Source organism: Sardina pilchardus, chromosome 7 (genome assembly GCF_963854185.1).
Source record: "Sardina pilchardus chromosome 7, fSarPil1.1, whole genome shotgun sequence".
NCBI classification, from domain to species: Eukaryota; Metazoa; Chordata; class Actinopteri; order Clupeiformes; family Clupeidae; genus Sardina; species Sardina pilchardus.
The window spans coordinates 4,972,854-4,997,611 of record NC_085000.1 but is presented as its reverse complement, the minus strand read 5'-3'; the positions used below and the strand labels follow the sequence as shown (position 1 = coordinate 4,997,611).

General features: G+C 42.2%; 1 protein-coding gene across 1 annotated transcript in view; it reads right to left on the bottom strand.

The window, feature by feature from the left end:
• The window catches only part of LOC134086973 (perforin-1-like), a gene marked incomplete in the record, with an annotated part of 72,157 nt that extends 48,104 nt beyond the window's left edge, over nt 1-24,053 (bottom strand). Inside the window, 3 exon segments of the mRNA XM_062540171.1 lie at nt 18,499-18,997; nt 22,564-23,295; nt 23,593-24,053. Of these exon segments, the coding sequence (XP_062396155.1) occupies nt 18,499-18,997; nt 22,564-23,295; nt 23,593-24,053 (1,692 nt within the window).
• Nucleotides 24,054-24,758: the final 705 nt, after the last annotated feature.

Genomic DNA, 24,758 nt, shown 5'->3' with positions numbered 1-24,758 from the left:
AATATGGACAGCTCGAATTATAAAATTGCCCTGCACTGATGACCATGTAAGCCGCCTAACGAATCTATTGATGAGAGAGACTGAGGAGCGACCCTTGTTAATAATACTAACAGTAGCTTCGTTATCGCAAAATACCACGATTCGTTTTTTAGACCAATGTTTGCCCCACAAGAGGCAAGCTATGATTATGGGGTATAATTCCATCAGGGCAATAGACGACGCGTCGGTAGGTAAAGATAATAACTCGTTTGGCCATGCTTCCGCGAACCATTGATTTTTAAAAATCCCTCCGAAACCGACTGAAGGGGCTGCATCTGTAAAGAAACTCATGGCCGCAGAAGTTTCGTGTTCTTCGTTATAGAAGAAAGAAATGCCGTTCCAATTATCACACAGGTAACTCCAGAAACGCAACTCTGATCTACAGCCGTAATCCAAATTAACATTGTCATGGAGGTTTCCTACAGATTTAGCTAGGTCCAAGAGTCTGGATATGAAAGAGCGACCTTGAGGAATGATTTTCATGGCGAAATTTAGATGTCCTAATAAAGAAAGCAAATCTCGTTTTGTCATAGAACGAACTTGAGCTTGCCTCATCACCTCTCGAATACGATTTAATTTTTCGAGAGGCAAGGATGCTTGCATAAGGTTGCTATCTAGAACGATCCCCAGAAATTCTAGGCGTTTGAGTGGACCTAGTGTTTTTTCCTCGGATAGAGGAACGCCGAGTTTTTTAAATGTTTGTTTCAAAGCATTCATGCATCTACCTGGATCTGAATTTGGGTAGTCCACTAGTAAAAAATCATCCAAGAGATGAAGCACAAAAGGGAGCTTGCAATTGTTTAGGAGGATCCAGCAGAGTGATTCTGACAGAGTGTCAAAAATCTTTGGGCTGCTACGACAACCGAAAGTAAGCCTTAGGGAAAAGTACATTCGTTCTCTCCATTTAACACCGAATAAATGCCACTGTGAGGGGTGCAGTGGCATAACTTTGAATGCATCCGAAATATCTGCCTTTGACAACCAAGCTCCCTTTCCTGCTTGAATAATGATTTTAATAGCATGGTCTACCGAGGCATAGCACAAGGAAAATGCTTCTAAGGGAATGAGACTGTTAATGCTTTGAGCTCCGTTGTGGTGAGGAGCAGATAAGTCAATTATTAAGCGTTTCTTCCCCGAATATTTACGCGTAGCTATACCGATAGGATTGATGCGGGTGACAGGAAAGGGCGACTCTTGATAAGGGCCAATCATAAAACCTTTTGTGATCTCTTTCTCTATTAGGACATCAACTGTTTCGGGTTCATTTAAAGCAGACTGCAAATTACGGCACGTAAATGACTTTTTTGGCAACCATAGTAACCCAGCCATGAATCCTTGGACGAGTCCAGTAATCAAATAATTGACGAAACAACGATTGGGATGTTTTTTAAGTTCTTTCCCCAGCTCCGGAATGTTGACTGGAGTAGAGGGCTTTATTTCTTCTTTTGCAGACGGGCACGACGAGGACATACGGATTTCGGATGCCCGTCTCCACAATAGCTGCAAGCATGAACAAATTTGCAGTTGTAAAACCTACATACATTTTCGTTGAAGTTATAACACAGAGGTGTAGTAAGAGGAGTCACCTTAGATGGATTCTCCAGTTTAACAGCGGAGGTGGATTTCGAACAAAGATTGGAGCAATGCGAGAATGAGCCACAGAAGCTGCAAGACAAAACTTGATGGCCTGTGAAGTGCCTGCTGACGAGGGCTACGTCAATAACAGACCAGTCCAGTCTCTGATTAAATTTTTGGATGAACATGGCAGCCTTAGCAGAAAAGGACCTATGGTAATCATAAAATCGTGTCCCACCATATGACAAGGCTAAGTCTGCTATGATAGACAGATAAGTGTCCAGTTCGGCTCTACGGTCTGGATACACCTCGCATATTACGTCCCTGAAAACTCCGAAGGCTAGAAAGAACTGAGGCAGAGTTAGTGTTTTTGACAAACGGGGATCGCTGTCTTTGAGTGTTACCGCAACATCCCCACAATCCACCACGCGTCGGTCATGGACTTCAGAGTACAGCAATATTTTGACAAGATTAACGTCTTTACCTGCGAGGATTTGGCTTCGTAGCTGAGAGGAGATTGCAGCGGCAGGAGGAAAGAAGGGGGTCCCGGTGGAGATTGGGACTGCAGTGCCCAGGGTTCTTCGCGGGGCGGCGAAACTCCCTGCTTGGTGAAAGTTGTCGTTGAGCTGCTGTTCGGAAGCAGGTGTAGAGGCTAGACTGGAGAAGGCTGGAAAGGTTCCATTTTCGATACACTGGATCCTGGAGTTAAGGTTGGAGAGCGTGGATTGGATGGAAGACAGAAGAGGAAGAAGGCCCGTGTCGTCTCCCCTGGCCTCCATGGAGCCACCTGCTTGGGAGGGGTTCCGACCCTTCTTCGCCGCTGTTGAGAACGAAGACCCTACGGCCGCGCAGTGCTTCCGTTTCTCCGTAGCCTTTTTTGGGGCAGACGAGGATGGATCTAAGCCTTGAGGAGTCTCCGCACGAACGCCTTCCGGGAGCAGATCGAACAGCTCCTCGGGTGAGGCTCCTACGGGCGCTGGGATGTTGTTTGCGAACAAAGCTTCCAGGATTCGTGGCACTGACCATTCGTTTAAGGCAGGAGTCGGAGCGCTGGGTGCGCTTTTACCTTTTTTGAGGCGAGCACTGCGCCGGTTTGAAACGGCAACATCAACGGGATCGTTTGGATGGCTACCGCCGTTCATTCCGACATACCAGCACTCCGACATTGACGTCCAATTGTCGTAGTGGAGGCATGTCTCTTTATGGGAAAAAGTCCCACCAGTCCGACATTTTTTTTTGTCATGGTCGCAGTGGCGGTATTTAACTTTTTTTTCAAACAACGTGCCATTCCGACATGAGGTCATTAATAGGCTATTAATGTCATAACTATATCCAATTGTGTAAAATAATAAAGATTCACATTTAAAATGTCATTGTGAAGACTTCTTGATATGGTTATGTGTCTGTTGCGTGCACGACTCGGGGAAGTGAAAACAGTTCTATAGACATGGCAAGTTTTCTTCTCATTATTCGCGGACTAAGTGGGGCTAAATTAAGTTATTATTTTGCTGTCACTTCGTCTGTTTTATGGCCTAGAAGGTTGTATTTGGTATCTGTGGATAGCTCTAGCTCTCATCTTTTATCTGACATGCAAGCCGTATCTTTTTAACCACGGTTTCACGAGTAGCCTAAATCAAACGAAAGTAGCGGTAGCCGAAGCTATATGATTCTTATTTGTTTGTCACTTCGTCTGTTTCTATAACACAAAAGGATCAATGTGTTTGGTATCAATGGAAAGCTCTGTTTCTCCTCTTTCATTTGATATGCGTGTTATGTCTGTGCGATGCCTGGTCCCGGAGTAATTCAAGCGAGAGCAGTGGCTGCATGGGTGAACGCAGAGCAATATAGACTGTAAATATGATACTTTAATTTAAAATCATGATTTTATTTTTATTTTCATACTTGATCGTACAGACATGTCCAGTCTCGTTGGAAAGCCCCGGTTCTGAGCTCTTTCATGCAATATAGGTCTCATCTCGCTGTGACTAATAATCGTGGAGCAATGTAACAGAGAAGAATGGGTGTGTTTTTTGACGCACTTTGCGTCCGTCGTCGGGCTCATAGGGTCCGTTAAATTGACGTGGAAAAAAATAGGATTTGTAAACTGTCGGAATGGGGGTACTAAAATGTGTCGGATTGGCAGCATGTCGGAATAACACCATGTCTGAATAGCGGCATGTCGGACGAAAGGGATGTCGGACTGGCAGGATGTCGGACTGCCGACATGTAACCGTTTGGATCTTCTACTTGGGTCTGGAAGGCATCGCTCTCACCGATGTCCTCGTCCTCCGTATGTAGAAGAGACATGACCAGGGTAAGAGCCAGAAGGCTTATGCACACTTTCATTTACGCTATAGTTTCTTGGCAAAATTGCAGAAAAAGCAGATGGCAGCAGATTGGCAAAGGCAGTTTAAATAAGCGCTCTGAATGATCTCCACCAATGAAAGCAAGGCTAGGCCAGCTGGCGCTCAGTTGGCAATCAGCTGGCAATCAGCTGGGCGATTAGATTGACGGTCAGCTGGGCCATTCAGGGAAGCTAGCGAGACTCCGTGACCTGCCTGAACTAACGCTGTGCTCCATTTATTGACATGAAAATCAGCTCTTGCCTTTTTCATCGAAAACAGTAGGCTACCTTACCTATAGGCTACTTAACTGCAACATGAGATCTATTGGTAGGCTATAATCTACCTATGAAAGTTTGGGCTATGTTCTTATGCAGAAAAATGATTGCATCAACGGTGGATGGACAACTTTTTAAAAATGTAGGCCTATTGCATTGTTGCGCTGACACAATAGCCCATAGCTTAACCGCACGTATTTTGTTGTCGGTAGTTTAACACATTTCTGCACATAGGAAGACGGATGTGAGGGAAATATTTTACATGTATTTTATTTTCAAAAATGTCAAAATGTTCAATGCCTTATCGCGCTAATCTGACCGAGTTCTATCCGCGAACCTGATTTGTTTTTCTTTCCGCAAACACCTCGGTAGGCCCCTACGCCAGAAATTTATTGTTTGTAATTTGTTGCAAATCTCCCGACCACTATGTCGACCAGAGACGGCAAGACCAAGACAGTAAGACCAAGACAAGACCGAGGCAAAGATACTTAAATACCCCTAGCTTTCACTTCCAGTTAAAGTAACTGAAATTGTTTTTGGAAAAGGCCTACATTGTTGCAGGTATGACAACACAATGTTTTGGCTATTTCGGTCCATTATGCGTTGGCATTGTCGATCACAATAGATTTATCTGTAGCCCTGGGCAGTGGGCACCAACTTTTTTTGATGAATTGATAAACATTTAAAAAGTGGTGGGGACAAAATCGGTCCCGGTCCCCGGATTTTTTTAATTCGTCTTCTAAGGCACAGAGGTCAGCTCACAGAGGGGGGATGGTACAGTTAGCTTCCAACACTTGATGGCTCGCTTTCTGGTAGGCTAGCCATCTGAATGGAATGCCTCAGTCGGCACGGCAGATGCTTGGAAAACGACTCAAAAGTCAAAGACTAGACTAATCGTTATAATATTTTCTATGTTTCAAATCACTTGATCGCAGATGTAACAGAACCCTCACCAATTTGAGTTGACTGTGGGATTAAATTAAGAAGTATTTAAATTAAGTAGCCTAGGCTATTTAAATTAAAGAATTTAAATGTAAATTAAGATGTATTTCCTGATTGGAGAAACCTATAGCTAGTTTATTTTTCTTTCAGTCCAGATTCCATAATAGGGAGGGAAAGTGAAAACCAGCGCCCCAAGTGGTTGCGTTCCTATCGAAGAGCTGCTCCAATGTTAAGTCCCATAGACCGACTTTTCAAATAAATACTACGCAGCTATACCAGCGATCTTATCCACCAAAAATATTTTTCAGTCTTCATACTATAATAATCTACTAACTGTGAAAATATTAGACCCTATTTCGCCTTATTTTAAAAAAACTTAATTGCTCGTTTCATTTCATAAATGGACTACAACTTCAAGTGACGTGACACCCTTCCACGTCGTTACTCGCCTAGCATGGTTTGTTTATTAGCCTGTTAGCTAGTTGGTTAGTTAGTAGACAATCACACTTACTGCCAGCTCTTGTGTGAGTAGGAGCACAACGCAAGTTATCCCAACATAAAGGTAATTACCACGCAGTTTACATCGCTCTCTGTTATTACAAAAATATGTAAAGCCAGTTCAGCAAATTGCCGTTTTGATCAGTTGGAGATGAAGCGCCCAAACTGGTGATGTCAAATGCTACTGTAGCTAGTACTGTAGTTCGTTATCACCATGTTACAAACAAACTCAAAACAATTAAACTGATCCTAAAAAATAAAGTATGACCACTAGAAGCAATAGAGCTGACCTAAATGCATAGCATATTGAAGGCATTTAACTAAGTTCCCATCACGGGCCGAGATATATTTTTTCTAAAAGAAAATCCCATCCCCTCCCGCTAGCCTCTAGGACCGCAACCACTAGATGGCGATGAGATTACTTTAACTCCCTATACCATTCGATCGTGCTGCAAATTATCAGACTTGAGAAGCACGCATCGCATCGGCAACTTCGCTGCTCAGTGGCCGAATTTTCTGTCGAGTGTCGAGGTCAGCAGTTCATGAAAAAAGCTGCAGATCATAGACAGAGAAAGCGTCTGCTCTGAGAACAGAACACAACTGCATGTTAAGTGTAGCCGAGGGTCTGTCTATGCAGAAACAACACGTTTTGATCGTGCGTTTCAAGTGTAGGCCTATGCCGCGAATATCAAATATACTCGACTGACTGAATCCCTTATATTTTTTGGCAACTGTTAAAATATTCAAAACCATGCACATGAAATATCAAAGATAATAGTAAAGCATGGTAGGCTACTACTGTTCTTTGATAAACGACCAATAGCCTATTTAGATTCACTGCTCCCGTCCTCCGCTGATCAGAGCGCAATTTCGAATAGCCCAACTACGATTAAAATATTTATGCTTTGGCTACTGTATTTCAGGGCCTACACCACCTTGAAAAATGTCTCTGCCCCCCGAGAAAGTAGGTCTAAAGCCTACATATTCACCAATCCATATGGATTACTCCACAAACTAAAGCAAACTAACCAGCAGTGGTAATTTTCGTGGAGTTAGAATGAACTAGGGACACAGACCGGTTTCAGCATCACTCTGGCTCTGGTTTCGTCTTTTTTTTTTGCGCGAGCCGAGTCCTGAGGACATGATAGAAGCCAGCGAACTAGCCTTCATTCTCCTCGGAATGAGCCATTTAAGTACGAAGCTGATAAAGTAACCTAAATATAGCCTAGGCGTGCGTTTAAAACTGGTTCTGGCGGCAACGGCGCAGCAGAGTCAGAAACGCAACAAGTCCTCAACATCGTTAAGATCATATAAAATGTATGTCCCCAGCACTTATCAAACCAAGCTGTAAAATAGTGTTTTTGTCCCCTGAAAACTAAACTGACGCCGTTGGATAGATAGCTATCCAAAGAGAAATTACAGAATTACATTCATGAGAAAATAGCCTACGTCAGATTACGGAACTATTATAGAGACGCAGTCTAACTCAATAAAACTTGTTTGCATAGTGCTAATCATCCTCACTGTTGTCAAACTCTCAAATGAAACATAAAGTGTTATTTCAATCTGCTGCTTGTGTTAATGGCAATTTTGAACTATGACAAATAGTTTGTTAGTTCATGCTCGTCTTTTTCGAACCCGAAAAAACAAAACAATAAAAGAGTTGTAGGTGTTGCAGTCTGTAGGAGACTAGGCTTCTAGGGATTTCTGTTGGCATTTCCGAAATATACTCTATGGGCTGGGCCACTAGAGGTTGCTTCCTGGCCGCCTATTGAATGAGTAGAACTGGGCTACAGTATCAATCACACCGCAGCAATGCTACAGCGGACTGTACTGCCACCTAGTGGCGGTAAGTTGTAATGCAGCTGTAATACATTTCATGCAGAACGTGAATCAGGCAAAGCGTGAGTGAAATGGCCATTCTCAAGTAACGCTTACTGTCAAGTTGTGCCTAGTATTCTGTGCAAATTCCCTCAACTTGAAAACGGGAGGGCATCTATGGAGACTTTAAGGTGCTGGATTCCACTCAATGACATCACAATACAACGGTGCTTAAGTTTCTTCCTTATTTTTTCTCTTTATTTTCTTTGAATTCAGAGTCACTGTAGCAGCCATTCAATTATTTATGTCATTTTTCATCAGGTGAAAAACCTTTAAAAGACAAACAAAAATAGAGACCAAAAAATACACAAGATAAGAATACGCATCCAAAAATAGACATTTAAATAACCAAACCAATTCTAAAGTGCAAATAGCTAATTCAATAGAAAATCACGATAGAAAAATATAACTATATATAGCTCATTAAAATGACAAGGAAACATACAACATATCACCATCAATATAAAAAAGACTAGCAGCAACACTCAAGCCCACCACCATTAGACTTCCAGATTAAACTAATGAAACGCAAACTGTAGTTTAAATTGCACAGGCCCATTAGCACCTTGCCACACAAACAATTACTCGATTTAGCAAACATTATTGAAATCGCTAAGCATAGAATCACAATATGCATTAACTTAAACAATGGGCAGATGAAACCACGGATGCCAGTATCCATAAATAACTAAAGAAATGCGTTCGGTACAACACATTTTTCCGAAGGTGGTATTAATCTCTTACCGGCCGTCTCTCCAAAGTTTAGATGTCCAATTGCACAGAATTTCGTGTACATGCAGGTTGTTCTCCAGTGTTTGCTTCAGCGTTTGTTTCAGCGTCTTACTATAGCGTGTGCTGTTCCTACTACTCACTCCCGGTTGATGCTTAATTAGCCACCTGTGACTTCAGATACGTCGCTCACGTGACGTTGCAGCCTGAACGCAACGTAAACATACTTGACTGAACACTTCAGCAGATTCCTTTATACTAACCCGACTGAGTGAAAGTCACCACGATTTCTTCTTTTTCCCCTTTTTTTTCATCATGCAGCTTTCTCCCCAATTCAATGCCAATTCAATGCAGTTTGACTTAACACTTACTGTACATGTACTGTAGGTGTAAGGAGCCGCGACCGCACAGCACAGCCCAGGCTGCAGAAGTGCCGCAAGGGCGCAGCAAATTATCTTCAGAAACAATAATTAAGCTCACGATATTCACAACGGCCCAAAACGTTAACGGTCCACCGGGAATCCTCCCGAATCTCCCGATTAGCCACCCGGGCCTACACACACACACACACACACACACACACACACGCACACACAAACGCACGCACGCACACACGATACATGCGTAGCCTAATTGCACCTGTAGGGGGACCACGGGGCGCTGCGTGTGACTTGTGCGCTCATAAAGGGGTGGGTGGTCGATTTGTCTGGCATCGATTGATTCAGTTTCAGCACCACCGAGGTGAACAGCTCTCGTTAAGAGCTTCTTTCGAAGCTTCTTTGGCTTGATCTTAAGGTTCTCCTAAGAATGCAGTTAAGAACGCTTTTGGGAAACACCCGTATCTTAGCGCTCCTTCTTAACGATTCCTTCTTTGGAGCCTTCTTAAGTCCTTAAGAAAGATCGCATTTGGGAAACGCGGCCAAGATCTGTAGGACCAGTGGATCCAGAAGCAGTTACAGAGAGACACAACTCTAAAATAGAAACTCCTCAAGTGGCTGCCCAAAGTAAAACAAAGGAGAGGACCAAATTGAATTATAATCCAAAACCACCTGGCAAGATTTCCATCTTAATAGACAAATTCCTTTGGATGAAGTGTTTAGGAGAAAGCAGAACAAAGAAGAAGAAGAAGAAGAAGCAGAAGAAAGAGAAGAAGCAGAAGAAGGAGGAGAATAAAGAAAGGAATAAGGAGGAGAAGGAGTATAAGGAGGTCTCGAAGAAAGTTTTGGGAGTCGGATTCGGCAGAGGAGGAAAAAGTACTAAAATGTTGTACTCAAGTAAAAGTACCAATACTTAAAGGAACCGTATGTAGGAAATGTATTTCAATTAATCATAAAATGGCCCTGATATGTCATTAGACATTTAGAAATCATGCTAATTTCAAATACTTATATCACTGACAACAGTAGTCCGGCCAAGATATTGTCATTTAAAAGTGAAGTTGCAGCCCTCAACTGATGTTGATGTTGTTATGTTGTGTTTTGGTTTAATGCGCCGCCCTACACTTATCTATGAATCACGAAGTCAGTAGTATTTCGCCATCCGGGTTGCCAGCTATGCTATTTACCACCATAGACAGCTGCCGTTACAAACGTGTCAGATAAAAAAATGTCTAACGTTATGGAACCTAAAAGACCTTGTTATGAATCAGAAATATGTCGAAATAAAACAAGGATTTAGGAGATTGAGACGGCTGAAAACGGAGAAGAATTAGAAGACAGACGCCAGTGTTGATAATTTGCTCCTGGACAGATAAAGATTGATCAGTTTGGCTAGGCTAAATGGACATTTCAAATAGCCTATTCATGACAGCTGAACAAAGTTATGCATGTTCGTGAAAAGTAACGTTATGTTGGCCATATGGAGGAGGTGGGTCATTGAAAAGGTAGGCTAAGGAATTGTTTGGGAAATAAAAACAGCTAGTAGTCATTGCTAACGTTAGCAATGCATTATCAGAGTTCAATTCCCTGTCATTATGCTGAGGAAAACAGCACTTGCCATAGAAAGCTAGCAGCCTAAGTTCCTGCTGCAGCTAGCTGGCAACCGCGACTCAGAGGGGAGGGGGAGGTGATACACCGCGCTACAGTATTTTGAAAGTAATTGCAGTACTCGTTTTGGCCAAAATCCTACATATGGTTCCTTTAATAAAATATTACTCAAGTACAAGTTAAAATACCCATCTGAAAATATACTCAAGTAAAAGTAAAAAGTAGTTCATTTAAAATGTACTTTAAGTAAAAGTTACTACAGTGGGTACGGTTTGAGAATGCACCTTCTCCCGCGGGACTCCCGAAGAGATCCCGCAGGCCGTCAAGCCGATTTTTTTCTTGGCTAAGGCAATTTACCCAAACAACCACCAGGTGGCAGAAAGTTTCATCCCGCATTTAATGATGAAGACCGCATATCCGTCAATAGTCGACTCCTTAATCTCATTTAATCATTAAAATGAAGGTGATGACTGGCGAAATTATTCAAACGACGTTTCAATAAACCACTGTTGAAATGAATGAAAATGGTTATAGAAAATCGCCTACAGCCTAACGCCGACACAGCTGATTCTTTGATTGATTCTAAGCTGTTTTGATGTAGGGATGGGTAAACTGGCGCGCTACAAACATGCTACCAATCAAATGTAATATTAGTAGGACTAGCCTACTTAGACACTTTAGTCATAGGCAACGTTGCCATGTTAATTTGGGCTAGAAGTGCTTGCTTGTGGTGGCGCTCCTGTCCGCTGCTTCTCCCGAATTGTGTGGCAAATTTGTCAACAATCAGCTTAAATGTCAAATCATATTTATTTCTCTTTGTCGCCATGGTTTTGGGGGAAACGCGGAGAAACGAGATGGTCAGTCCTCGTATTTTTTCTTCGCGTTTCGTTATAAGAAATATATAAGTAATAGTTAAAGTCTTCTTCCGTATTGAACAGATACGGGACGCTCTTTGTTCCGTATTTTAAGGAACTAGGCTACTGAATGCACATACACTACAATGAAAAACACACAAAGAAAACACTAAACATATTGCCTACAACCTAATGACACTTTAATGCAGCGTTTCTCAAACTATGGGCCGCGAAACGTGGGGACTGCTGCTGGTCCGCGAGACATGGGGTGCCTCTCATTATGCCTCCTCGATCCTCGATGCTCGATCCTCGAGGGGCGTTCCCACTGATCTATAACTAACACTGGATAGACTATCCCATTGTTTCCCCCCCATCATTCTTTATGTAGATCAGTGAGGATCGAGGCATCGAGGAGCGAGGGAGGACGTATAAACGCTGCATGAAACGCACCCATGGAGTGAAATTAAGTCCGGTGCTTCATCTGATAATTTGCTGCGCAATTGACCAAGCAACCGCGGACCGACAGAAAAAGAAAGCAAACGAAACCCCGGCGATACATTTTCTTTCCTTTAATTCAATAAAAAAAATTGTTTATCTGAAGAACTTTTCCGAGGTTGTCTTGTCTACCAAATCCTAAACTTAAATAGCGTAACATTTTATCTTATGAAAAAACTCTTAGGGGGAACAGTTAGGCAGCCCTTCCTCCATATCGTAGTAGGCCTATAGGCAATTTATTAGAGGTGTCAAAAAAACTCATAAAGTAGGCTAGCCTGCTACTTTTTCCAGACTAAATGTGTCACTTTAGTGATTGGCTCTTTCAAATGCAAATTAGGTGGCTGGGCTTTTGAATGGGCCTGCTGCAGGTGAGAGGACAAATCCTAAGAATTTATTGTTTTTACAAAGTGCCATTATCATTGCCATATTCTCTTCAAACATAGGCTATTTGAGATGTGTGTTTGGAACAGTTTTTCAAATCCCCCGGGGGGTATTTGTTAAGCACTCATTCACAACTGTCCCAACGCTAAATGCTCTCTTGTGTTGCGTGATCACACAAGTCATCATCATCGGCGATCACTCGGTGTCGAGTATGATGGTCCTCCTGCTCCTGGGGGGTCTTTTTTGTGGATCTTCAGATGGCTGAAGAGGCCAATTCTGGAGCCACAAACTTTGCTGCAGTGTGGGCATGGGTATGAGGTACTGGATGTAGGGTGTGGAAGGGCCTGTTTGCTGGTGAGGGGTGTGTGACTGATGACTTATTTGGCAAGGCTATCATTAGGCTTTCTAGGCTATGTGCCACGTCCGATTTCGCAAGTGGTGTAGTAGGCTACATTTAAAAATCGACAGCCGTCTGTTAGATCCATTTCATGAAGAGCAATTGCCTTGTGCGATCATTCCCCCTCCCCCACACTCGTCTAACCAGTTCACTACATTATAGCCTACCTATGTGCGGCACTGAGGACTACTGCCTCCCCCTCTTCTCTATCGACAGACACTTGAGCCCGACACTATGTCAATGTAAAAATGTGTGTGAGTGTGCGCTGAACCACGAATTCACATATTAACTTTTCTTTTCAGCAGACATCGCAAACATAAAAAAAATCGCAAAACAGAAAATCTTTCATTTTTTTATCTCTTCAGGGATTCCGGAGAGGTTCTTTGACCGAGATTTGAACCCCGATCGCTGGCGTCCGATACACATGCTTCAACCAGTTGCGCCACAGCTCGGTTGTGATCACTGTCATGCTTTAACATGGACTTGAAACGCCGATCAAAAGTTCTGACATGTTAAACTGACGTTAGTTATTAATTCACCACATGATAAAATGCTGTCATATAGCTTGACGCCCAGCAGCCTATGGTAGTCTATGCCTATCTCTGAATCAACATGAACATGCATACGATACATACGTTGCTAGAAACGTATTTTGCGGAGCTAGGCCTGCTAGTCGATGGTTAAAATGAATCACCCTCACTGCCCTATCGCATATCTGACCATCCATTGTTACAATGTTACAAAATGCGCGATCTTCTCCATGCATGTAGCCTACGGTTATAAGTAAAGTGACAAGCATAGGCATGTATTTTCTGTTAGATTTCTGTTAAATACATTTTATTTTCAGTGGTCAAAAGTGGTGGGGACAAAACCTGTGATAACAAGTGGTGGGTACATGTAGGCTACCCAGCGTCGCCGGTTAAAATGAACATGCCTCCGTTTTAAAATAGCCTATACACATTTTTAAGTATTCCTAGCATGTAAATGTAGCCAAAATGTCCATCTGGTCCATCTCTTTCGTCTTCGCCTTGACATTGACAATAATAGCCTATTCACGGAAATGCGGTCTTGTAACCGTAATGAATTCATGAATTAATCTAAGGTTGCCTTTCGAGTAGGCTATTTCAGGTTGAATTGAAGGCTATTTCCTTCTGATAGGCCTATAGGCGATTTTCTAAAACCATTTTCATTCATTTCAACAATGGTTTATTGAAACGTCGTTTGATTAATTTCGCCAGTCATCATTTTCATTTTAATGATTAAATGAGACGGATATGCGGAGCATTTCTCCCTCTCCATTGACCAAAACGTTGCTCTGGCATCTCTGCTGGACTGACTGAGTTATAGGCTACGTCGAGAGAGAGAGCTGTGAGGTAGGCTGTAAAACATTCGAAAACTCTGCAACTGCAATCTAACATGCCGAGCGTCATGTCTCTTTTCTCCGCTTGTCACCAGCGCGGCGTCGTCGGGTTTTTCCATGAGCCGAACCTTCATATTATTAGGGCGGTCTATGTTGCCCCCTTGCGGTTGCAGTTTTAATTACTAAGTCCCGATGCTTCGGGATTCCCGATGTGCGGGAAAGAAAGGAGCATTCTCAACCCGTACCATCTGTAGTTACTTTTTTTGTTTAGGAGGGCAGCTAAGGCAGCAAAATTGCTAGGTAATACTGATTGTCTTAGGGTTTTTTCTCATACTGACAGTAGGCTACTCCATTACCTTGAGAAATGGAGATCTATATGAAAAATCACGCTAAAGTTCTCCTTTTTACAATTAGAACGGTCAGGCACATGAGGGTTAATACTAATATGCAGTGAGAAAGTAGGTGCTATTTCTGTATTCTGTATTTATGTATGTTGTATTAGTCCACTGTATATTTATCTGAATATTTCAATTTCCAATGTCAAAATCAATGTCAGACAAAATGTAAAGTTTGCATTTTTGTATATAAATAGGCTAATAAAACTATCTAAGGTCACTCTCACTCTCCCTTGCTAAAGGGCAAAATGGTAGGCCTATATTTCACCTGCACAACGATTCATAAAGTAGGCTATCTTTTGTTTATTTAGTTGAGCATCGCTAATAGGATAGTGGACCACTTCATGCCTTATTGAAGGACATGCTGATCATTGTCACCTTAGTGGTTCCGGCGATTCGCTTTTTTCCTCTTTTCTTTTTTTTTTACTCAAGTAACTGATTGGATTTGTGATGTAACAAAGTAAAATACCTCACTCAAAATGTAATCAAGTCAAATTTAAAATACCGATTTTTAAAACTACTCAAAAAATCCAAAATGCACACACTAAAATACTCAATACAGTATTTTGAGTAAATGTACTGTATTTCATAACTTTCCACCTCTGGGATTCGGATAGTGAGTACGAGGACTATTTGGCCAAGGAGGGTAAGGGCGAGGAGGAGGAGGAGGACAATGATGAGGAGGAGGTGAAAAAGCTAGGCTTCCTTGTGATGCTCTTTGGAAAAAAGAAAAAGAAGGAAGACAGATATTCTGATCAGCAGCACTTAGAAGAGGAGACAGGAGTGGATGAAATAATTGAAGAAGAGGTGGATGAAGCAACACTGGCCACAAAAAGCACCTAGAAGAAACCTAGCTTTCTTTCAAAGCTCTGTCAAAACAAAAAAGAAGAGGAAAGGAAACCAGGAGTAGTTGGAGTAGGCAGGGCTGTCTGATGGGTCAGAAGGACACAGAGATGAGGCAGACCAGGACATGGCGTGGATATGGCCAGAGGGCAACGTCAAGACCTTCACTGACTTAGAGCTGGTATTGTGAATGGAGATCAAAATGGTAATATTTTCCACTAAGGCAGGCATTATCCATTTCATCATCTCCAGCGCAGGTGGGTGGGTATGTGTGTGTCGGTATAATGCATTATGATGGAGATAAGTTTCTGATCGATGATCAACTTTCTCAATTAAGTTGAACCGTAATTCCATGTTACATCATGTAGTATGTAGTCTGAGTTGTGAAGTAGAGCATGTAGCCCAGTATAATCGAATGGGTTTCGCTGGGCATCCGGAAGGTAACTCTATCTCCCTATGCCTACTATGTAGGCGATGTGCGTCATTCTTCTCTTATCAACAGATCAAAGATCTCCAGTAAAGCCTCACTGCTGGCCACTCTGATCGAGTCCTGTGTTGAGTCTTTGGCCAACACCACCCTCGTGCTCTCTGCTGAGCTGTCCACTCCTCAAAGCATACCTCTGTGCACAGGCCTACTCCTCCACTTTCTACCTCAAGTCTCAGAGTTGCAGCCAGCCAGAAGCAGATGGGCTCCCCCAATTTAGTCGGGTTCTGCTCAAGGTTTCTTCCTGGAACATGGGAGTTTTTCCTTGCCACTGTTTCCAAATGGCGTGCTTGTTGGGGGTCTTCAGAAAATAAAATGGAAAAAAAGCGTTATATCTGTGTTTATTCATTTATTTATTTTTAGCCACCTGTCTGAATTTGAGAAGCAGCGAGTCCTGGTTGAGATGAGCTTCATAAGGGATGTTCAAGGCCTTGTAGGCTTACTATGTATTTTTGCTGTGATTTTCAGAACTACGCTGTTTCAGTATAGTCCAAGGATGTAAAATGCATAATAAACGCTTAGATATGCTCATGTTGATTGTTTCAGGGAATACAAACTTACATAAGAAGACAAATAAAGAGTAAATATATTTACTAACAAACTGTAGTTGATACAAACATTGAACATTACAATTCACGTGTTGCAGTCTGGCTATCTGGGGAGTCTGCATTTTATTTCAACTGAAAAGAGGCATGATCAATGGGCATAGTTCAAATGACTCTGAACGCTTGGATAGTCCTTCAACGTGGACCGGAAGCAAGAGAGATAGATGAGCATGTTTCCAGCCTGAGCTGCAGGGTGAAATCCAAATGGCTGGCAGAGACATGTAGCAAAATTGAAAGTAGAAAATTAAGATAACCTGTATTTAAAGCAGCGGTTCTCAAAGTGTGGCCGGGCCCTAGTGAGGAATAGAGACATGTCAGGTGGGGCGCAAAGAATAAGAGGCCTATCTTTAATAATGTCTTTAAGCCTATCTTTAATAACGCCTTTCTTTTTTGACAACAAAGATCATAGATTCAAAACAAAATAGCCACACACAACATAGAAGTCATAAACAGATCGACATGAATTAAAATAGCATATATCATAATTTTGCCAGGTTTTTGGGGGCAGGTGGAGCTTGAAAATTCTCCACTTCCAAAGTGGTGAGTTTGAGATCCACTGATTTAAAGTATTGGTTGCACAGTTGAGTACAGTAGGTACATATAGTACATAGCATGACAGTAGGGTTATACTTTTAGAGGGTTAGTGATATGAAACAAAACCCCCAAAAATGTATATTAAGGTCGGCACCCGTTTGATACAACTGTTAATGGTTTCAGTGATAGTACCTCAGGAATCATTGTTAACATTTAAACTGACAGAAAAGGAACTGCAGGCCTAAATGAAACTTTTACCTCATGCAACATTGTGCTGCAAGACATATTTAGAACTGAAGAGGGCACTGTTGCATTGTTTTTGTAATAGATTGTCTAATTATTACTAGTTGCTTTCATTTTCATACTCATCTCAACAATGCGTCCATTTTTCCAGACACCATTCAATAACCACTTCCAAATATCATGACCTTGCACAAATAATGTTAAGCAAAACTCAACCAGTTGCACTGTAGAAAGTTAGATTGGGCTTTAGTCCACATATACTGTATGAAATGAAAATCCTTCATAATGGATGACTACATAAATAAATGAATGACAATGAAGATCAAAATCAAATCAAAGTCCGTCCATTTCATGAAATAGGCCAGTACATGTTACACTTAGGGCCAATCAAATGTGGATCACATTGAAGGCTGTATGAATATGAGAAAACACCTTGTTTCATCCAGCAGTCATGGTAGTGACTTCCTTTTTCTATGGATACTACACAACCTCCTAAGTGATCTTCTTTCCCCCACCAGCCTTTGACCAAAACCTGGAGCGAAAGCTGTTGTGTTGTGTCAACATGTCCATAGCTAAATTGTGCGTTCCATATTGGGTCATAAGACTTCTGCCATCCTGTCCGTTGCTCGATACCACCATAGAATACTGTAATGTAGCCCTCTGGAGGCCCTAATAGTTTCCCATGCAGAGCCCAAGCCCTGGTCACCGTCACGGTGAGCCAGCCTCTGTGTGTGTGCAGGGGGCAGCAGTTTGGGGAGAGGTTGGGACGGTGAAGGCCACATGTTTGGGGTTGCGGCTCCTTTGGCAGTCCATTCTTTTGAACGTATGCTCTGATCTCCTCCTGAAGGTTATGTCTCACGGTGGTGCTCTTCACCAGGTCATGAAGTGGACGTATGGAGTAGGACACGATTTCTGGGTTCTTCTTGATACTTCTCAGCCACCTATGAAACCCCTTGGAGTCATTTTGGGTCATGGAAAATACCCCTGACCAGCTGTTTCCACCCGAAACCTCCGTGATGTGGTTCAGAAAGCCCAGATTGTACCCTGTCACACTGTCCTGATTGTTTAGCACTTTTCTGCAGCTGTCACTGGATGCAGAGGCGTCAACTAGACCAAGACCCACTGAGAGGCCTGCACTCAGGCAGTTTGCCACCTGGGTAGCAGATATCTGGTTTAAAGTGGACAAGCAGGTGCGGATGGATGTTACTCTTTTAAACCTCCCACCAAGATTCACCTTGGTGATGTAGTGTGTTCCGTAGGTATCAATAAAGCGCCGGTACAGGTAGGCAGTATCTTTGGAGTATTTGTGTGGGAGAGACTTGACATGTTGATGAAATTCTGGACTCAGGGGAGGTACCCAAGGGACACGGTAACTAGAGAAGAGGAGAGAATTGAGAAACATTTTTGTTAGTCTTCCTTATATAATAATCAAACAAACAAGGCAAATGGGTTAAGCAAGACTAATGTTAAAAATAGTATAATATAAATATGGTATAGTATAAATATCAGTGGCTGTATGAAATCTTGACACTGACTGGTAATGAGAACAGTTAAAAATAGTATAATATAAATGTGGTATATATCAGTGGCTGTATGAAATCTTGACACTGACTGGTAATGAGAACAGGTAAGATGATGGGAGATGAACGAAGTTTTGTCTTCTTGTTGTTGAGAGGAGGCAAAAATGAACTCGGCAGACTGACTACCCGCCAACTGCAAGTCAGCAACTCTTTGTAGATCCAGGCCCACCTTCCAGTCATTTGTAATGGATGAGGAGGAGCTTGCTAACAGTGAGCTAACAGAGTTAAAAAAGAAACTGGACAGACTCTGCTTACAAGAACGTGTGGGTCTCCAGTCCAGCACGGTCAGAGGCACTTTCTGCACCTGGTTCCCCATGAGACGGTTGGAACACAGGGTACAGGTGTTGGTAGGGGTAAGGTAGGTCTGCAAGTCAGTAACGTAAGCACCTTTGCGCTGAAGCGTCACCACATCAAAACCCTCACCAACCAGGTTGTGTCCAGGAACAAAAGGGGCTCTGTCACATTCCTTCTTTTTCCCTACTCTGCAGGCCTGGAGAGGAGCCAGGTGAAGCAGTGATACCAAGAGGCAGAGCACACCCAGGTTCGCCATGTGGAAGCTGGGGAAAACAACATCAAAAGAATGTCAACAACCCAAGGGTATCATAAAATCCGCCTCAGCACTAAATAAGTACTAAGTACACCTTGTCTCAACCTGGCTCAACAGTGGGTTTGCAGGCTTTGTCCCATGATAAAAGCTAAAATATTGTTTAGTTAAAGGTATACTATGCAGGATTGGCGATTTCATCGCCGGTTTCGCTTTTCATTTTCGCTCGTTTTATGCTTGCATATTTCTCTGCAGAGCTTCCCTACAGCTTTAGCGTGTATATTTGACAAAACTCCTCAATCGGTCAGTCTGCCGTGCCTTTTCATGAGACTTTACATGACACTTCCTGGAGTAGAGCATGGGTGCGTGCCCGGTGTCTCCTGAAGTTGCAAGTGTGGTTTTACCGCTACAGACCACTAGAGCGGCCAAAAAGACACCGTTCGACCGGTAATGACTCATTTAATCATGTATAACAGTATGGAACGAATTGATTAACTGAAAAACGTTGCATAGTTTACCTTTAATATGTAGCTTATCTCCACTTGCTTAATTCTCTTCACTTTTGTCGTCTCTGTTAAAAGAAAGATAGAGGTCTCTAGATTTGTCGTCTGTCTTTTAATTTGTTGATGCAATACCATTGAATACATCACTGGCATAACTTATGAAGTGTAGTGTAGAATTTGTTATTTGTAGTTGATTGCAGGAAAATAACTAGCCTGCTGTAAGACTACTTACACAGAGTTGTGCTCTTCAATCTTGTCATATGTGTTTGTGTCTCTGCCTCTCCAGTTGATTGTTCTTCACTGATAACGCTTTGTCTGCACTGTTTCTCCTTTTATAGAGGTGGAGGACAATTGCCTGTTGGAGTAAAGTGCAACCAGGACATGAAAGGGTGTTTGAACACTACATATGATTCAAGATTGAGCCTTATAAATTGTGATTTTTGATAGCACCTGTGGATTGATTTAGATTTAAAAGTCATTAGATATCCCCCACCAGTATCTTTAGAGAGGAATAAGGAGAAGGTGGTTGCAAATGCAAATTGCAAATCTTTTCAAGCATTAGAAAGATAGAGAATATTGCAGTGAATACAATGGAAAGAGACATCAGCATAGCAAAGCATTAGGCTACAATTGCCATGACATGACGAAATAGGCTACTGATGTCACTGTCAGCACTGAAATACTGTAACCTGCCTGCACAGACTCTGAAACCAAAAAGTAAATATTGTGGCGAAGTTAAACAGGCCTAGGCCTACTAAATTGTCTGGTAGGCCTATAACTCGCCAATTAAACTAAATCATCATGCACTCTCTAATTGCAGTTATTGATTTATGGATTATCTAAGGCTAATGAACATAAAATTATGTTAAAATTGGGCTCGATATACAACCTATTATTGCCTTCTGAAAAATGTTGTAAACTAATGTTTTGATTACCAAGCTTTTTACAGTCTGTTACCAAGCTGAAAGTTGGGACAGGCACAAGAAAGATAGCTAAATTCCCTGGTTGTTTAGGACCCTCTTGAACCCAACTAAAATAGCCTACATAACTGGGTCTATTCAAATATCTGGGATATAACTACTTAGCCTACTGTCTGCGAGGGAATTATGCATTAACGTAACACGGGTAAATATCTTTTTTTCTTCTGAAAATGTATCAGAACCTAAAAGTGGTGTAATAGTTGTTATCATTAGTGAAAACACGTTGATAATTAGTAAGCTAGTTGAATTTATGTTATTATGTTATATTATGTTTGGTTAAGAAAGCCTAAATAAAAAAGCTGATGAGCGGGGAGTAAGATAGCCCAGTCTGATAGTTCTTACAGTAGGCAAACTAATGAGACATTTCTGACATCCAAACAACCGAGCGAATGCGGGGCTGTGCGGGCTAATCTCTTTACGTGTTGCTCTGGTTAGAAGTGATATGATGATCTTTCGTTGGCTATTTAGCCTACAGTGTTTCTCCCTGATTGCTGTCTCTTCTTACAGGATAACCTACAAATATCATTCTCTTGTTCTCCTAATCAACGGATCCAGGCAGGAATAAGCAAAGCTACGAATCATCAATGGGACAAAACTACTTTTCAGGTAGGCTATGTCAAATTAATTTATTAATAATAATAAAAAAACCTGCATGGCATCAAACAATTTTAACTCTAGATGTCACTGTTGCATTAATGTTTCTTAGAAGTCTGTGTTTGGCATTTTTCTGAAATAACTATCAGAGTCCGCCTGTTCTGGCACAATGTTTTGAACCTTTGCGGCAATAAAACACACATTTACAGTGCTGAAGTACTTTTCCCACTAAATTTAATTTACAATAGGCCTATATATGATTAGTAGCCTACAATACAAGTAGGCTACAATTAATTTCGACATGTGTGTGTGTTGTGTATATTGTGCTCATCATGTAAAGGTTGTTATTAGGTTAGCCTGCTGGTCATACCAAGCCCTCGTAGGCTAGCCTACTATGAAGGGAAATGAAAATTGAGCAGAAGCTTACGTATGGCTATGCCAGGCTATTATTAGGTGGGCATTTTTGGGATTAAGGAATAAATTATGGATCTATGATTAGAGTTTTGGGAAGCAAAGGCATAAATTCAAGAGAACAATCAAGAAAATCTGTAAGATTAGGCTCATGAAGAACTAGGGTAGGCTAGGCCTATCCATTTGTCAGTAGGCTAGTATCTTTCTTGGGAGTGTCATGTCATACAGTGCATATCACTAAAATCAAAGCACTTAGGTCAGAAATGTGTTGAGTGGAGAATTTTATTTACATGCAGATAGTAATAATATACAAATATCACATCAGTAATACTTGTTTTTACCATACATAGTGTTTTAGACATACAGGGCTGTTGTCAGGGTTGTCAGGGTTTGAAAAATGGCAAGCCTTCACCATGACCACCAAGTGTGCATATTTCATATCGCCTCTTCTCAAGACACTGTGCCAGGTTACTGTATGAACATTTCAAATAGCTTCGTCTTACTGAATTTTACTGCCTGCTGAAGATATGAGCTGTGCACATGCCCTCTCTCAAAAACATATAGTAGCGGACGCTGAAGTCCATCTAAACTGAATTACTGTAAGCATGCACTCATTCCAGAGATGATGTTCTCCGTCACTGAGTTTTTTATCCCGTTGTATTTAGCCTCTGATTTAATTTCTACCACTGAAAAAAAGGAACAGGTTCCAGACCTCATTAGCACCTCATAGTTGACCTGGGGACATAGTGATTTATCAAGAAAGATCAAAGAAAAGAAAGGATCAAATCTGAGTTAATCTATTTCATGGTCTGGGCCAGTAAACATTACACTTTGGACCAGTCAGATATGGATCACACTGAAGGTTGTATGAAAATGTGAAACGACCTCGCTTTAGCCAACAGGTATGGTGGTGACTTCCTGGTCTCAGGTAAAACTCACACCTTCCTAATCTATCATCCTTTCTTGGATCTTTGTCCCAGGCCTCAATGGTAAGCTTTGCCGCTGTGTTAACATTTCCTAGGTCAAAGTTTGAGTTCCATACAGGGTGTTTTGATTTGATCCATCTTGTTCTTCGGTAGTGGCCGTCATACCAGAATCTAACGTAGCCCTCGGTACGCCCCGTTATGTCTCCCTTTAGATCCCAGGCCCTGAGCACCGACACACTGAGCCGGCCCCTGTATGTGCCCAGCGGACAGCAATCTGGGGAGAGGTTGGGCCGATTCCAGCCACACGATTGGGGATTGGGCTTTTTTGCCACGCCATTGTCTAAGATGTACTTCCTGACCTCCTGCTGGAGGTGACCCCTCACAGTGGTGTTGCTCACCAGCTCGTGGATGGGGAAGAGAGTATAGGACACGATCTCGGGGTTCTGCTTGATGCTGCCGAGCCACCTGTGGAAGCCGTCCGAGTCATTCCGGGTCATGGAAAAGACACCTGGCCACCCATCTCCGCCCGACACCATGGTGATGTCGTTCAGAAATCCCAGATTGTACCCTGTCACACTGTCCTGGTTGTTTAGCACTTTTCTGCAGCTGCCACTGGATGTAGAGGCGTCAACTAGACCAAGACCCACTGAGATACCTACCCTCAGGCAGTTCTCCACCTGGGTAGCAGAGATCTTGTTTAAAGTGGACAAGCAAGTGCGGACAGACGTTACCTTTTTAAACCTCCCACCAAGATTCACCTGCTGGATGTAGTGAGTGCCGTAGGTATTGATAAAGCGCTGGTACAGGTAGGCAGTGTTTATAGAGTATTCGTGGGGGAGGGAGTCGACATGTTGCTGAAACTCTGGATTCAGGGGTGGTGCGCTGGGGACACGGTAGCTGTAAAAAGAGAGGGAGAGAATTGGTTAGTCAAGTCAAGTCATGCCAAGCCAAGCCAAGCCAAGCCAAGCCAAGCCAATTCAAGTCAAGTTTATTTATATAGCGCATTTCATACACAGAGGTCATTCAATGTGTTTTACATAAACAGACAATATATTTGTTATGACAATATTTTCAGGACCATACAGTACCCAAAGAAACAAGAGACAGTGTATATGTGTGTCCAATCTTTGCACTGACCGGTAATGAGAACAGGTAAGATGATGGGAGGTGAATGAAGTCTTGTCCACTCTTTGCCTGTGCAAGGCAAACTTGGACTCGGCTGATTGACTACCCGCTAGCTGCGCATTAGCAACTCCAGACACACCCATGCCGACCTTCCAGTCATTCTCAATGGACGAGGTGGAGCTTTCCGTAAGAGAACTAACAGAGCTAAACACAGAACTGGACAGACTTTGACTGCAAGTACTGAAGGCTCGCCAGTCCAGCACAGACAAGGGCAGTTTCTGCTGTTGGTCTCCCATGAGAGGGTTGGTACACAGTGTACAGGTGTTGGTAGGGGTAAGATAGGTCTGCATGTCAACAACGTAAGCACCTTTGCGCTGAAGCGTCACCACATTAAAACCCTCACCAACGAGACTGTGACTAGGAACAAAAGGGGCTCTGTCACATTCCTCCTTATTCCCTACTTTGCAGGCCTGGAGAGGAGCCAGGTGAAGCAGTGACACCAAGAGGCAGAGCAAACTCAGGTTCGCCATGTGGCTGCAGAAGGATGCTAGGATTTGAAAAAAAAGAAAACAGGATGTCAATAGTAGAAGCATTATATTCAAATCATATTTTAAATGATAAGGTGCATGCTTTGTATGCACAAATCCGTCAGCTGTGCAGTGAATAATAATGACTATGACTTTGGCAACAGTAGTTCAAGCAGCCATACAGCGTTGAATTTATATACAAATGCAATCATATAAAATCATTTAAATCATAGTTTTTGTAATATTTTGCAGTTTGCCATTTGCAAAGACGCTCACCAATCAAACGGGCTCTTCTTTCTAGTCTTGTACTCTTCTTGATCCTTCCTTACTGATTGTGTCCTGTCTACATGGTTTTGCCCTTTTATAGAGATGGAGGTGAACTTCCCTCATCCAGAAGGTCATCAGAAAACGTGAGTGGGACTTTATTGAGCTTAAATATGGGAAGGAATTGTCTCGGGCATAATCAAAGGTTACAAATCAAAGATAAGAAGTCATATGGTCACTTGTTGATGTTTAAACAATCTCCCCCATCATAAAACTTGTCAATAACATGTTTTGTTTCTACTTGTGTATTTGATGGGTTTTGAAAGTTACTGTATTCTCCTGGATGAGAGTGCATGGCATAACCATGGAACCATCTTGCAGATAAATCTGCATATAAGCACTGCTAGATATATACAGTACTTTCAACTTTCAAGCAATTCTATC